Raw genomic sequence first — 16654 nt, forward strand, 5'->3', positions numbered from 1 at the left:
ATTTGTATATTAAATATCTGTCCAAAGCAATACCCAACTTCAGAATTTTTTTTAATTAGTCTTATAATTTTCAAACAATGTTTACTATGAGATATAATTAAAATGACATCAATACACCATCAATGGATATGTTCTATTCACAGATTAGAAGAAACCAGAAAATTCTGAGGAAAAGAGATCTACTGGTTCTATATGCATAAATTCCTTTCAAATGTTCACACAGTATTTCTTTCTTTTTTTTTTTTTTCCTAAGATTTTATTTATTTATTTGACAGACAGAGATCACAGGTAGGCAGAGAGGCAGGCAGAGAGAGAGGAGGAAGCAGGCTCCCCAAGCAGAGAGCCCGATATGGGGCTCGATCCCAGAACCCTGGGATCATGACCCAAGCCGAAGGCAGAGGCTTTAAACCACTGAGCCACCCAGGTGCCCCCACACAGTATTTCTGAGTAAATTTCTAAGGATTCAACAATATGTGCCAACATTCTAACTGAAGACATAAAGCATAATCAAAAAAGTAAAACAGTGAAGGGGGATAAAAACATAACTTCAGAGAAAGAAGAGATCACAGCAGGGGCACCTGGATGGCTCAGTGGGTTGGGCATCTGCCTTTGGCTCGGACCATGGTCTCAGTGTCCTGGGATCCAGCCCTGCATCAGGCTCTCTGCTCAACAGGGAGCCTGCTTCCCTCTCTCTCTCTCTCTGCCTGCCTCTCTGCCTACTTGTTCTCTCTCTGTGTCAAATAAATAAATAAATAATCTTAAAAAAAAAAAAAAAAAAGAAGAGATCAAAGCAGCCTAAAAAGCCTTCCTGCCTCAATGAGCCTAAGAACAAAAAACGTCACAATCTGTAAATAATTCAAAAACACTATACAAATCAGATGAAAATCACTGGCATTTGAAAATTTTTAAGATTAGAGTTGAAGATCAGTTTTTGGGTTCTGAATACAAGTGACACATATTTGCATCGCATCACTCAGCGGAGTTATACAGCCACAGCCACATCCATTGGTAAATACCTGCTCAATCTGTATTCCATAACCTTTAAAACCCGCGTTGTCCCATGAAGTGTTCCGATAGATGTCATCCACTCGGTCAATGAGTTCTATCTGCGTTTAGAACAGAAAATGAGAGAAAGACGTGTATGTTTACCGCTCTGCAACATGAAATAAATTCTGCAGGGATTAAAATGGTCAGTTTAGAGAAAACACCACTGTAAAAAGTTTCCACTGATTCACAAAACTAGCATTAAGATGGTATTCTTCATCACTGATGACACTAAACAAAGAATTATTCCTCGCCTCGAGCTTAGAGTATTATTACCAGAATCAAGAAACAGGATAGTTTGTTTCAAGTTTTAGGATATCAATTGCATATGAACCAAAATATCAATAACAGCTTCTAAAAAACTGCCATTCAACTATAAAAATGAAATTTAAAAGTCAACCGGTGTACCTAAAATTTGCCCTTCTTTTTTTTTTTTGGTTTTTGTTTTTGTTTAAATTTGCCCTTCTAAGAAGCAGTCCAATGCCACTCCATCTCTCGGCAAGAGCCTCAGATGCCTTCCTCAGAAAGAGGGGAAGGGCACGGACAGATGCTGCTCAACCTACCCCCAGCCCTCACTGGGCAAAGTCCAGCACCAAGGCCCGGGCAGAGAGAAGGAGAGAGTGAGCTTCCACTGGTCCCCCTTCCTTCCGTCCTCTGCTTTCAGATGGGAGGTAAGGTAGACAGGATACTGATGGAGGAGGAACAAGGGTGACCCCAACTACATAAAAACAAAATGCTCATTACCCATCTTTTCCTCGAACGGACCAGTCCACTGTTCACAAACTCACTGCATGAGGCTTGTTCTAGCAACTGTGAAGCATATCAGTGATCTAAAAACTGTTCTTTACTTATACTAAGTGTAAAACTAAGAAATGCAATTTTTAAGACTAGGCCTCTTGTTATATTCATATTTGTGGGGTAATGAACAAAAAAGTAAATTAAGACCCCTTAATACAAAACCCGCATTAAGAAAGGAACATTTTCAAGAAAGAATCTCTCCTACTTAGGAACAAGAACAGTGATTTCACACACTACTCCTACTACCCTCATAAGAAATTCTTTCACTTGACATTGGAAGGGGAGGGAAAGCAGGGTGAGGGAGAGTATGAATAAAACACAGGGAATGGAAAAAGCAAGGCCATGAGAAAGACGTCTTTGGGGGCCTGTGCTCTTGGTTCATGAATAGCTGCATTCTCTTTTATTCCTTCAACAGCAACATTTTGTCAGTACAAAGATATAATGACGAATGAGATCATACTAACAAAAAATGTCAATGAAATGGGATTCCCTGGTTTTTCAAATTATAATAGCAAAGGCACAAACACCCAGCGTCAGTACTTCTGTAGCCCTTCCTTTGAATCTTTGCCCTACAGTTAGTTATGACCATAAGAGTCCCATCTACTCACGAAGTTATATTCCAACAATTAGCTATTTTATACAATAAACACCAAACTGACCATCTTCTCTGAAATATACTTATAAGCAGAGAACACACACAAGTCCAGACTAATACTTTTTTTCGCTCTGGAGCATACATCCATCCATGTGTCATGGCCATTACTACAGCAGTGATGTTTTCGAAGAGTTCACTTCAATAAAAAATGTTAAACCTTAATACGCATGAAAATTCTAATGTGCAGAAAACACTAGTTCAAAGGTAAAGTGGATTTTCAAAAATTGGAAACTAGACTCTCTACTGAGTAGTGTAAGACCTCAGAGAGCTCTCTGTTATCTTAGAAAATAACAGAGCAACTGAAACAGATCTCATTTCATTACATTTCACAACACAGAAGTCTTCTCTTAAATGGAATATGCCTACCTACCTCGATTTTGTGTCCAGTGACCTGATCCAATATCTGATACTTACTAAGTAATTCGTGGTTGTACTCTCTTCCCCTCTGCCCATGTATCTGTAAAAGCGATGATCTGCTACCACCAACAATTTACATGTGTTCTTCATGGGATTGGGCTCGGCTCTTCTCTTCACTCGATGAACAAGCTCTAATATGAATTTGTATGCACTATTAAATCAAAATTCACCAAAACAAGGAGTTTTTTTTATAGTAACACTTTAAATCTAGCACATTTTTGAAACAAACATTATTTGAGCTTAGTATCCTTAAAAATTATCTTCAACCAAAAAACCATATGGAAGAAGACAGAAAAGTAAAAAGTAATAGGAGGTTTTAAAATCATAGAATTCAAAACCAAGGAAAAGGGCCTCCTTAATTTTTAAAATAAGGAAACTTAAAAAGTACTTAAAGTAAAACAATCATCTAATTTATTGTTGGACTATGAAACAGTCCTTTTCTTCTAGAAGTTTATAATTTATGCAAAGGGATAAAACTATCAAGATAATCAGACATTAAAATTAGTTTATGGTAACAGGTCCTTTTTCTTATCAAATATTCAACTGAGAATTTATTTATATACAAAAATGTCAGTCATATTTTCTAAGTCTTCAAAAATCAGGAGAGTAGAGTACTTCTCCCAGATGGTTAGTTTTTTAATGGCCCTGGGATACTGGACTGGCAGAGTTGGTAGAGTAGGTGACTCTTGATCTCAGGGTTGTGAGTTCAAGCTTGACACTGGGTGTGGAGATTACTTTAAAAATAAATCCTGGGAGTGTCTGGGTGGCTCAGTCAGTTAATCGTCTGACCTCCGCTCAGGTCATGATCTCAGAGTCCTGTGATGGAGCCCCGCATTACGGAAAGTCTGCTTGTCCCTCTCCCTCCCTTTCCCCCTCCCCCAACACATGCGTGCACACATGTGCACACGCTTTCTCTCTCTCTCTCAAATACATACATAAAATCTTAAAAATAAAAAAAATCTTAAAAACATATATTTATACAAATATATAGAGCGATCTGTCCCAAGACTGAAAACCTCTTTCTAAATAGTACAGACCTCTCCTTGAACCAACTAATTTCTTAAAAACTTAACCTAAAGACTGTCTTCCAACAGTATTATTTTGTCATTTCTAAATACCCAAGAAAAATATTTTTCCCTCCTCTCCTCACCCACTTAAGCACTATATATTATCAATCCTTCTTTAATATCTATTTACCAAAAAAGAAAATTTCCCTCAGATTATTCAATTTCCTTTTTCTGTAGACTTTTTCCAATCTTTACTGTTACCATTATTTTCTAGTATCTTTCAGTTCTTACATTATAGGCAAAATAATTAAAGAAATTTCTGAATACTCTATTTTCAAGTCAAATACTGTAATTATGCATCAATTAACAACCACCCCTACTGAAGACAGCCATAATGTTTGTTTCTTATTTGATATATATTTTTAAGTCTTACCGTCAGGTGGCTCTCTGTCTACCAGCCCTTTTGGAAGCAACTCTTCATTATCCGCTTTTATATAACCACATACTTTTGGAGACTGTAGACGTGAAACATTCTTAATATCTTCAGATTTATAAACTAAAATTCTTTTGTCTTTAGTATCATTAATTAGTCTCCAGAGTGGCTAAAACAGAAAACATACATAATTGAGATGCAAAATATAAGAATTCCTAAATACTCAATTCTTACAACATCCTTTGCTTTTAAATAACACTCATTTCCAAGTTAAGTAAACTAACTCGTCATTTTATCAAAAATAAATCATTTCAGGAGCCCCTGGGTGGCTCAGCCAGTTAAGCATCTGCTTCAGGTCAGGTCATGATCCCAGCATCCAGGGATCCCGCTTCCCCTGACCCCCACACTTCTCTTACACTCTGTCTCAAATAAAATCTTAAAAATAAATAAATCATTTCAATTTCTCTTAGATTCTATGCTGATAAATAAATACATGGGTTACTCACCCTTTGATTATATCTGTATACAAAAAAAGCATTATTTTGTACAAATTAGGAAATCTTTTAAAAGATCCAGAAAAAGAAATACATGACCTTTTCCATTCACTCAAAAACATTTATGTAACACCTGCTGCACACCAACCGCACTCCAGGTGACGACCTATAGCAACAAACGGGAGATGAGCCTTCTGTCCCTGTACACTTCTCATTCTGGTTTCCTTAGTATCTTCTTGCCATACAGGTTTTATAAACAGGAGAGAAGACTGAAAACTTGCAGCAATGTGCCTAAAACGTACCTCTTTCAGGGAAAGCACTTAAAAAAATCTTCACTTCCCCTGTTGCAAGGTCATAGTAAATCAGAAATAACATATTTGAAAGGATAACCAAGTCAAGAACCAAGTTCCTATGAGGATGATGGTCTCATCCAACCAGGGAGCTTGTGAGGAAAGTACAAAAAAGACATCATAGGTACACACACATACAAACACCCCTGTATTTTATATATACATGGATATATGCAATCTCCCTCCATATCCATCATGGAGATGAAAATCTAAACCACAAGGATGTGACTTCACATCCACCAGGATGGCTGGAGTCAAAGACAAGTAATGGCAGGTTTTGGTGAGGATGTGGAGAAGTCAGAAGCCTCACACTCTAGGGAATGTAAAATGGTGAGAATGTGCAGTGCAGCCAGCATGGAAAACAGTCTGGCAGTTCCTCAAAAAGGTTTAAAAAAAAAAAAGGTTAAAAATAGAGTTACCATATGACCCAGGAATTCCACTCCTGGTATAACCCCAAGAGAACTGAAAACGCATGCTCACACAGAAACCTGCTCGAGAACATTCACAGCAGCATTCTTCTTAACAGTCAAAAAGGGAAACAGCGCAAACGTCCAACTGATGAGTAAGCACAACGCGGCGTCACCACAAAGCAAACCAGTGTTCGGCAGGAAAAAGAAATGAGGCACTGGCACAGGCTACAACGTGGATGGACCTTAGAAGCATTGGAAGAAGCCAGTGATAAAAAAGACCGCATAGTGCCATTCCATTTCTGTGAATGACCAAGCGAATCTGAAGAGACCATGATCAGTGGTCCTAGGGCTGGAGATGTGGGCGCAAAGAGCGGTGGGCTGCTAAAGGGTCCAGTACTGCTTCTGCGGGTGAGAACAGTGTTCTAAAATGGATGGTGGTGATGACTTCCGTAACTCTAGAATATACTAAAAGTCAATGAATTTCATACTTTCAGTGAGTGAACTGTATAGTATGTGAATTTTATCTCAATAAAGCTGTTAAATATAGTTGACTCTTCCACAATGCCCAGGGTGAGGGGAACTGACACGCCCCCCCCCCATGCAGCTGAAAATCCATCATATGTAACTCTGATGTCTCCAAAACAATACTAACATCCTACTGTTAACCACAGCCTTACCAACAACACAGTCAATTTACATATTTTGTACATTAGATGTATTATACAATATATTCTTACAATAATACCTAACTTAATTTTTTCATTATTTCTAGGCTACATGGTTCATCTGCAAGTTTTTTCAAATTGTTGCAAATCTCCACAAATCTTTCAATACATTTACTGAAAAAAATCTGTATATAAAGTGGACCCCTATAGTTCAAATCCATGTTGTTCAAAGGTCAAAGGTATGTGTGTGGATCTTCTTTCATAATCCACATGAGGTAGATTTAAGAAACAATGAGCGGCAGAGCTAGCAGAAACCTCAGAAAGTTACCTAACCAACACCTTGGCTGTAGGGACCTTCGTCTGGCCTACAAATAGTAAAAGACAAAAATGGTTTTTTTGGACGAACATTTCTAAATTCATATTAAGTTTCCTGATATAGTCAGTATGACACAGAAAAAAACTTCAGGATTTGGGATCAGGGATACCCAGGTTTAAACCTCAACCATACCACTACTGTGTATCTTCAACAAGTAACTTACCTGAAGATAACTTTTCTCACTGGGTAAAGTACTAATACACCTATCTTGAAGATAACGTAAAATAATGAATGCAGTTACTTACTAAGATTTCAAGATAAGAGTAGCTACCATTACTGCTAATAAAAGCAAATCCTATTTTCACCACTATTAACAATTTGCCAGAAAAAGTCATCTGATGAATAACTAAGTAAGAGGCAAGAACCTCTTGGACCCTAAACTGCGGGGGAAATAACTATGAAGGAGATTTTGAGGATGACTAGATGTTCTGACCATGCATTTTTAGATTATGTTTGTTTACTTAAGTATGTTATTGTTTTTGTGGCCATGTAGAAGAATATCCTTACCGTTAGGAGATGCACACTAAAGCATTCAGGGGTGAAGTGTCCTGATGTCTATAACTTATTTTCAAAGGATTGGTGGTGGGGGTGGACAATAAAGCAAACATGGTATTACATTATTAGTTAATGAAGGGTTATAGGGTATTCTATAATTCTTCTGTAAATCTGAACATTTTCAAAGCAAGTTGAAATAGAGAAAATGAGAAAATAATCTTATGATTAAAGTTTAACCTAGGCTTATTTATATAAATAGCAAACTTTGGTGATAAAATCAGTAAAGGCTTAAAATTTTTAATAGTGAAATATTAAAAATAAGATATATACATTTTCCTGTTGACTCTGATGTCTAAGATTTTATCATTTTTGTATCAGGCTAAGTGCAGGTAAGAATTATATAATAAAGGATATGAAAACTGCCATTGTAGTAAACCACTTTTTCTATTAAAAGATTATTAATCTCATGTAGAAGTCCTTCAATAAATCTGCTGAGTTTACTTTTAAGTAAACATCACACAATAAAATATTAATTATATCCATTTTTTTTTTTTTATTTAGTGAGACAAGGAGATATGGATGGAAACAGAATTGCTAATTCTCCCCAAGAAATTATTTGGAAAAGTGAGGAATCTGAGTAAATTTAACTTGGATCCTACATGTACACATTTTGAATTAAAAAGGAATAGATTCTTCTAAGGAAATAAGCAGACACAGGCACAGTGGCAGAAACAATGCTGAGCATTCCCTACACTGTTTTCTTTCTGAGCACAAGACAAGAGGATATTTCCCAGGCTGCTTTGTAGGCAAGTCAGAGACAAGAGTTCCAGTCCCACCTGGGTGGAAGTGATGTAGCCAATTCCAGGTCTGGCCCTTAAAAGCCCCTGCAGGATTCTCTAGCTTCACTTCCAATCTGTGGCAACCTTGAAGGATGTGTCCAGACATCAGAGCTACAAGCTGGAGAAGGATGACCCGACCCACATCCACCTCGGTGAGGGGACGGAACAAAGCTCTGCAGCTGCCTAGCTGTGAGAGCGGCTAATATGGAACCCTGGCTCAGCCGACACGGTGTCCTCCCCAAACCCACAGGATTTCCGATCACCAAGACTGTCCTACCTAAATACATGCACCGAAAGGCGTGCCCAAGCTGTTTGCTAGAGCACTTTAACATACTATTTATTTGACAGAGAGAACACGTACACATGCGTGCGCACAAGCAGGGAGAGTGGCAGGGGGAGAGGGAGAAGCAGGCTCAGGAGCCTGACACTGGGCCCAATCCCAGGACTCCCGGATCATGACCTGAACCAACGGCGGGCACTTAGCCGATGAGTCACCCAGGAGCCTCTGTAGCATTTTTTATTTCAAAAAATTAGAAACAAACAAACAAAAAAATGAACATCAATGGGAGACTGGTTGAATAAACAGTACCATGTTTCAAGGAACCAACAGGCAGCATTTATTAAAAACTTTAGTGGCTCCTGGGTGACTCATCTGCCTTTGGCTCAGGTCATGATCTCAAGGTCCTGGCTCACCTAGGGCTCCTTGCTCAGCGGGGAGCCTGCTTCTCCCTCTCCCTCTGCTTGCTGTTCTGCCAGCTTGTCTGCTGTCACATAAATAAATAAAATATTTTTAACGACCCTAATTTGGATCTTCATTTATTAATACGAAAAAATGTTCACAATTATACTTAAATTTTTAAAAAACGCATGATAGTATATGTTAACTAAACTGAATTTTTAAAAAAAATTTAGAAAAAATGTGACAACAGGGGTGTCTGGGTGGCTCAGTTGCTTAAACAGCTGCCTTCTGCTGAGGTCATGACCGTGTACTCCTGGGATCAAGTCCTGTGTCGGGCTCCCTGTTCAGAGAGGATCGTCCTTCACCCTCTCTCCCTGCCCCACCCCCTTGCTGGTGCTCACTCTCTCTCTCTCTCCTCCCCCCTCAAATAAATAATCTTTTTAAAAAACTGCATGACAACAAACTGTACATACTGTATGGTCCTAATGTTATAGGAAAAAGTACAAACACCTAAGTGTGCATACATGTACAGAAAAAAGTTTAGAAGGATACTCATCAAAATGATAACAGTAGTTCCATCTCTCAGTAAGATTTCAGATATATTTTCTGAAAATTTCTGGGAGCACTTTTTAAAATACAGGTACATTTTAAAAATGGACTAACTAAAAGAATAAGTAAATTTAAGACTTAACTAATTCGCCTATTTTGAAGTAAATGCTCATTTAATTTGTGCTAATTTTCTGACTCTTTCTGGTAAGCTAGGCTCCCCATAACACTGACATTAGATGGTCTACATACTAGCAGACCAAAATAGACGGCAAGGCCAGAGACAGACTTCTCTTTCACAAGGATGGACAAATGACTAGCAGCCATGCAAACTAGATGTTATTAAAATTTATAGTATTGGGACACTGGGTGGCTCCATTGTTAAGCATCTGCCTTTGGCTCAGGTCATGATCTCACGGTTCTGGAATCAAGCCCCGCATGTGGCTCCCTGCTCGGCAGGGAGCCTGCTTCTCCCTCACCCTCTGCCCCTCCCCCTGCTTGTGCTCTGTCAAAAAATAAAATCTTAAAAAAAAAATTTACAGCATTTATAGCACCAGCATGTGGTCCTAACCCAATCAGCACTCAGATACACATTAAACTTTCTTTCTTTTTTTTTTTTTTATAAAGATTTTATTTATTTGACAGAGAGAGATCACAAGTAGGCAGAGAGGCAGGCAGAGAGAGAGAGAGGAAGAAGCAGGCTCCCTGCTGAGCAGAGAGCCTGATGCGGGACTCGATCCCAGGACCCTGAGATCATGACCTGAGCCGAAGGCAGTGGCTTAACCCACTGAGCCACCCAGGCGCCCCCACATTAAACTTTCAATCTGACCAACCGTAATTACTGTTTCCCCATAGCTGCTGGTTCAGAGTCACGACCACCCAGAGTATTCGCATCTTCCTAGAAACAGAAGCTTCAATCCACAAATCTGTGGCAACATTTTGTTTTCTGGCTTAGTGTAGGACACAGGGTTATACAGCCTGTACAAAATAGCTAATTTGGTTTCTACTGCTAGTACTTCAGTGCAAGCGCAGCCCAGAGCCTGAGTTTTAGTTTCCTCTTTTAACTTCTCAGAATACGAACTATCACCTTTTATTGATCTTGCATTTCCTGAGCATCTAAGAGGGAACAGGAGAAATAAGACCTGACTTTGGCTTTAAGACATTTATACTTACAGTAGAATTATTAAAGAAAGAATTAAAAAATGAATCAGGAGAGAAAGAAAGTTTTTCCTCCCATTATCCATTCCACGTGTGACCTTCTTTCAGTTACGGCATTTAGAAATACAGGGTGCATTTTATGACGGCTTCTCAGATGTGTAGAAAATATTACCTTCTTTTTTATAAAAAATCATCTAGTACTCGCTTCGGCAGCATATATACTAAAATTGGAGTGATACAGAGAAGATTACCGTGGCTCCTGCACAAGGATGACATGCAAATTTGTAAAGCGTTCCATATTTTTAAAAGCTTTTGCACAGCAAAGGAAACAGTTAACAAAACCAAAAGACAAATGACAGAATGGGAGAAGATATTAGCAAAGGACATATCGGATAAAGGGCTACTGTCCAAAATCTATAGGGAGCTTAGCAAACTCAACACCCAAAGAACAAATAATCCAATCAAGAAATGGGCAGAGGACATGAACAGACATTTCTGCAAAGAAGACATCTAGATGGCCACATGAAAAAGTGCTCCACATCACTAGGCATCGGGGAAATACAAATCAAAACCACAATGAGATATCACCTCACACCAGTCAGAATGGCTAAAACTAACAAGTCAGGAAATGACAGATGCTGGCGAGGATGCAGAGAAAGGGGAACCCTTCTACATTGTTGGTGGGAATGCGAGCTGGTGCAGCCACTCTGGAAAACAGCATGGAGGTTCCTCAAAAAGTTGAAAACAGAGCTACCTTATGACCCAACAATTGCACTACTGGGTATTTACCCTAAAGATACAAACGTAGTGATCCGAAGGGGCACGTGCACTCAAATGTTTATAGCAACAATGTCCACAATAGCCAAACTATGGAAAGAACCTAGATATCCATCAACAGATGAATGGATAAAGAAGATGTGGTCTATGTATACAATGGAATACTGTGCAGCCATCAAAAGAAATGAAATCTTGCCATTTGCGATGACGTGGATGGAACTAGAGGGTATTATGCTGAGCAAAATAAGTCAGTCGGAGAAAGACAACTATCATATGATCTCCCTGATATGAGGAAGTGGAGATGCAACATAGGGGGTTTGCGGGGTAGGAGAAGAATAAATGAAACAAGATGGAATCGGAAGGGTGACAAACCGTAAGAGAATTTTAATCTCACAAAACAAACTGAGCATTGCTGGGGAGTGGGGGGGTGGCGGTAGGGAGAGGGCAGTGGGGTTATGGACACTGGGGAGGGTATGTGCTATGGTGAGTGCTGTGAAGTGTGTAAACCTGGCGATTCACCGACCTGTACCCCTGGGGCTAATAATACATTATATGTTTATAAAAATTTTTTTTAATTATTTTAAAAAATCATCTAATTCACTGGTAAAAAACTTCAAACACAAGGAAAAAAGAAGTAAGTATAATTAAAGACCTTTGTCTTCTTAAAACAACTGGGAAATGGCTTTTTTAACAGCTCCCTCTACCCCCAACAAAATGTACATATAGATTTACCTCTATATTATATTCTGCCCCATCTGTGTTGATTCTTATTGTAATATCATCATCTCCTATGTGGGCTAGAACTCTAGAGTCAGGCTCACCTTAAGAGAAAAAGAAAAATCCATCATTAAGAAATACTTATATCAAAAAATAAACTATGCACTAGTATCAATAAAAATCAACAGAGTCCTTCATCAGAGTGGAATGCGCCTAGGTACTGTAGAAATCTGCCACAAAGAAACAGAGGCCCCAGTAAGCAGCAAGATAGTCACATCTCCGAGTAGCCTCAACTCATCTGAAACCTTTCTCTTTCCCTCAATCTTCCTGTAAAAATTTCCCAGTGTGTTATAAAACAAAACCAAAAACAAACGTGTAGATGTTCTTCCGAAATAACATCACTTATTACTGGTTAAGAAAGAACTAAGAGAAGGGTGCTTGGGTGGCTCAGTTGATTAAGCGTCCAATTCTTGATTTTAGCTTGGTCATGATCTAAGGGTTGTGAGATCAAGCCCCCACAGGGTCTGCGCTTGGTGTGGAGTCTACTTAGGATTCTCTCTCTCCCTCTGCCTCTGCCCCCTCCACCCCCTCCTCAAAAAAAAAAAAAAAAAAAAAAAAAAAGAGAGAGAGAGAGAACACAAATAAACTAAGAGGAGGGCTGAAAGCATAATCTGGAACACACAGGGCTTGCTCTATTTGCAGATTTTTTTTTAAAGATCTTATTTACTTATTTGACAGAGAGAGCCGGAACACAAGCAGGGAGCGTGGGAGAGAGAGAAGCAGGCTTCCCGCCAAGCATGGAGCCCAATGTGGGCCTCAATCCCAGGACCCTGTGATCATGACCTGAGTGGAGGCAGATGCTTAACAACTGAGCCACCCAGGCGCCCTATTTGCAGATTTTAATGCCATTTCTTTTTCTGCAGAGGAAGTTCCACAAGTAAGCCCACAATTGCTCATTTGATACATCATCTTAGATAAGTACTTAACAGAACCATAAAGTCAATTATTTTACCTCCTAGCTTCCCTGTTTAAAATCTCATAAAGAAAGCCTACGATCCTTCCCTGGAGACAAGAGGTTAAATTCTTATCAAATGGGAGGAAATACTGCACCTGGGTGGCTCAGGTCATGATTTTATGGTCCTGGGTTCAAGCCCTGCACCAGGCCCTCTGCTCAGCAGGGAGCCTGCTCCCTCCCTCCCCCACCCACCGCCTGCCTCTTTGCCGACTTGTGATCTCTCTCACAAATAAATAAACAAAATCTTAAAAAAAAAAAAAAGGAGGAAATTCACTGTAATCATTAAAATAGACAATCAGTATCCATGCTAAGATAATCCTCATTTCCTCCTGTTTGAATGTTCCTCCTTTCAAACTTACATAACTTAGATACAACAAAAAGCAGTCCTTTGACACCCCTTCCTCCTCCCACCAAAAAAGAATATGAATCAAACTAGATCTGGGCACCTAATACCCCCAGACACAAGGGCAAACAAACAAGCTTCATACTAACCAACTACGTGTCCCCTGAAGAAGTCCTGCCATTTCACGGTGTACTCACTTTCGTCTTTACCATCTACCACCACGACTTTGAAATTTTGGGAAAAGTGTTCAGTACTTGATGTCAGGTATAATTTAAAATGCCTAAAGAAAAACATGCATCCACTTTTTACTGTAAGCGCATAAAATTTTCACATAAAATTTTACTGCACATAAAATTTTCACATAAAATTTTATTCTAAGCACATAAAATTAAGTTTACTTAAAAATAACTTGAGAGCTGACATTAATAAAAGACTATGCAAGTTATCACTGTTTTACTAGGTACTTAGCATTATGTCACCTACAAAGACGAATAGACAAAAATTTTTTTGACAAATTTCTTTAGGCTGTTAAGAATTCAGCAAAACAAAAGACTAGAATTAGGAGGAAAAAGATTCAAACAGCTTATGGGTTCATATTTCCTGGAGACTGAAGAATAAGGAAACACACAGGGATAGTTTAAGTCCAAATCCTGCTTGTCTAAAAAACTTACCAATGCCTGGTATTAGGTATGACTTACTGAACACCTACTCAGTGCTACATGCTCTGCTTATGCTGTCTCCACTTCACACAGTAAATATCGCCAGTTAAAGGTCAATCAACACACTCAAGGTTACACAGCTAGTAAAGGATGAACCTGGAAACCAAAATGCTGTATTTCAAAAGCCTACACAGTGCTGCTCTAGCAATCAAGCCGGTTTTATTGCTCTGCAAAATTAATCACTGCTACTTTCTATATTTAAAAGCACTCATGCTTTTTTTCTCCTTCTAAAGAGAACGTCTCTTTAAAAAAATTAATCCGCAATTCCTACAAGGAAAATAAATGTAAGATATCCAACATAGACATTAAAATACATACTTAGTTATTTAGTCAGCTTAATATTCTTTTGTTTTCTACCAGTTTCAGTTCTGACATAAATCTGGGTGTGGTGAGCAAGAATTTTTCAATTATTATTTACCCTTTCAATGTGCCCATGAATACCAAAGATAAAGGTATGTTTTTCATCTCAACCACAGGAACAAATTTTGTCAACTGTGAGGCTGAAACTATGAAATGTTACTTCCCGTGGGTTTGCCTAAGTCTACACTGCCAGAAAGAATCTAGACTGGGGCTGTCTCCATAGCAACAAGTATTTTTAACTTTTTGAGCAAAACAAGGTAATTTTAGTTCGCTGGTGGTTTTTTAATGGTCAGAGGGAAAGAGACAATAGAACATTATTTCAAAACTCCTTAGACCATCTTCTCCTGTTCTCCTAAAACATATCTTCCCACACATTCACAGCTACGATTTTTTCCGTTACACTTTAAAAAAAAAAAAAAAAAGGCAAGCCTATTCTAAATGCATTATTCAGTTTCAGAAACCAGAAAATCTGATCTTTTACAATTACCATCTAGTAATGAGCATCTTCACATTGGTAAGTTCGGCCCTATATAAACTGATCATTTCAAATATCCCGCTTTGTTTTAACAACACAGTGTAACAGAAAAGGTTTTGGAGTCTGACAAACCTAGCTCAAATCCTGTCTCCACCACTTAGTGCTTGATCTTGGCCTTTACCTCTGAACCTAAGTATTTTCATCTACAAATGAAAATAATACCATAATACCACCTACTAACTGAATAGTTTTGGAGGGTTAAATGAAATAAACTATTTTAAAGTACCTGGTCCAAAGTTTTCCTGCACGGTTAGATACATCTCCATTTAAACACTTCAGAGGAGGTGCCTGGGTGGCTCAGTGGTTAAGCATCTAGTTTTGGCTCAGGTCATGATCCCAGACTCCTGGGATCGAGCCCCACATCAGGCTCCCGCCTTGGCAGAAAGCCTACCTCTCCCTCTCCCGCTCCCCCTGCTTGTGTTCCCACTCTTGCTATGCCTCTCTCTGTCAAATAAATAAATAAACCTTAAAAAAAAAAAAAAAAAACTTGATGGAAACTCTGTAAGATAAATTACAAACCTCCCTGCCTCCTTACACAGAGAGATAATACACAGATATTGTTGAACATTCTCTTAAACAATCAATGTCATCTGGTGCGCCTGGGTGGCTCAGGCATTAAGCGTCTACCTTCAGCTCAGATCATGATCCCAGGGTCCTGGGATCAAGCCCTGAATTGGGCTCCCACTTCTCCCACTCCCCCCTGCTTGTGTTCCCTGCAAATAAATAAAATTGAAAAAAGAAAAAAAATCAGTGACATCTATAAGACCCAGAAGAGAGGAATGTGTGAGGTTATGGGAGTATTTCCCCCATAGAAAAAACTTTACAAGACACCTCCAACCTAAACTGAAAAAAGAAACTTAGAAAGCTAACTTCTGAGTTCTTATTTTGCAGTTTTCCCCTTATCCTTTGCTCCTATTTACCTTTTACTACTATACCTGCTCCTTCACCAAAATCCCTATCAGCACAGCTAAAATAGCACAGGCTTGAATTCAAATCCTTTATCTTCCACTTACTAGTTGAGTGACCTTGAGCAAGTTACCCAACTTCTCTGAGTCTCAATTTTTTTCCCCCCAAAAGCAGAGGAACGAAAACTTTGTGGAGCACAATGAGAATTAGAGATAGCACACACAAAGTGAATTACACAAAGTAACGGACAAACTAGGACTATGATTAATATCATCACTGCTCAAATTTACTATAGATCTGGAACAAACAACACAACAATTTATGAACTCTGATAGAAAGAAATTATTCAGAAATAATCTAAGGATAATGGCAGTAACTTTAAAAAAGCCAAAAAAGATATTATAAAATATATTTGCATGAAATATCAGTTATACATATGATAAATATACTAAGCATGACAGAATAAACCAATCAGAAGAATGATAAAAGGATACAAAAAGGTAGACACAGAAAAATAAATGACTTACAAACACATGAAAAGATGCTCAATTTCACACAAAATGAAAATCAAGACAACTATGAGACTCTATTCCCTTTTCACAGGGACAAAAATTAAGGGCTGATAAAAACGAGTATTGCCAAGGATTATATATCCTTACCTATAACCTGTAAGGTATATCCTTACCTATAACCTGTAAGGTTATTCTTACAGGATATATCCTTATCCTTACATATATCCTGTAAGGATAACCTTACAGGTTATAGGTAAGCTCATACACTGCTGCTAGAACAACAAACTGGGCTAATGTCTTTAGGAAGAAATATGGTAACAACAGTAAACATTTACAGTATGTATACCCTTGACTCATTCTCCTTTCATGAATGTATCCTATAAAAATACCTAAATAAGGTATAG

General features: G+C 38.5%; 1 protein-coding gene across 7 annotated transcripts in view; it reads right to left on the bottom strand.

The window, feature by feature from the left end:
- ADAM17 (ADAM metallopeptidase domain 17) overlaps positions 1 to 16654 on the bottom strand; it is a 53069-nt gene that overhangs the window by 22695 nt on the left and 13720 nt on the right. For 5 of the 7 annotated variants that reach the window (XM_082743660.1, XM_082743658.1, XM_082743659.1 and 2 more), the window contains exons 3-7: positions 13368 to 13498; positions 11876 to 11964; positions 4355 to 4523; positions 2912 to 3045; positions 1017 to 1106 (exon numbers count right to left, since the gene is read on the bottom strand). In XM_082743660.1, coding sequence (XP_082599786.1) covers positions 1017 to 1106; positions 2912 to 3004 — 183 coding nt within the window. In that variant the 5' untranslated portion in view covers positions 3005 to 3045; positions 4355 to 4523; positions 11876 to 11964; positions 13368 to 13498. Of the gene's footprint in view, positions 1 to 1016; positions 1107 to 2911; positions 3066 to 4354; positions 4524 to 11875; positions 11965 to 13367; positions 13499 to 16654 lie in introns of those variants that run through there. The other 2 variants (XM_082743663.1, XM_082743664.1) reach the window with 2 other exon arrangements.

The sequence above is a fragment of the Mustela nivalis genome, assembly GCF_964662115.1.
Source record: "Mustela nivalis genome assembly, chromosome: 8".
NCBI classification, from domain to species: Eukaryota; Metazoa; Chordata; class Mammalia; order Carnivora; family Mustelidae; genus Mustela; species Mustela nivalis.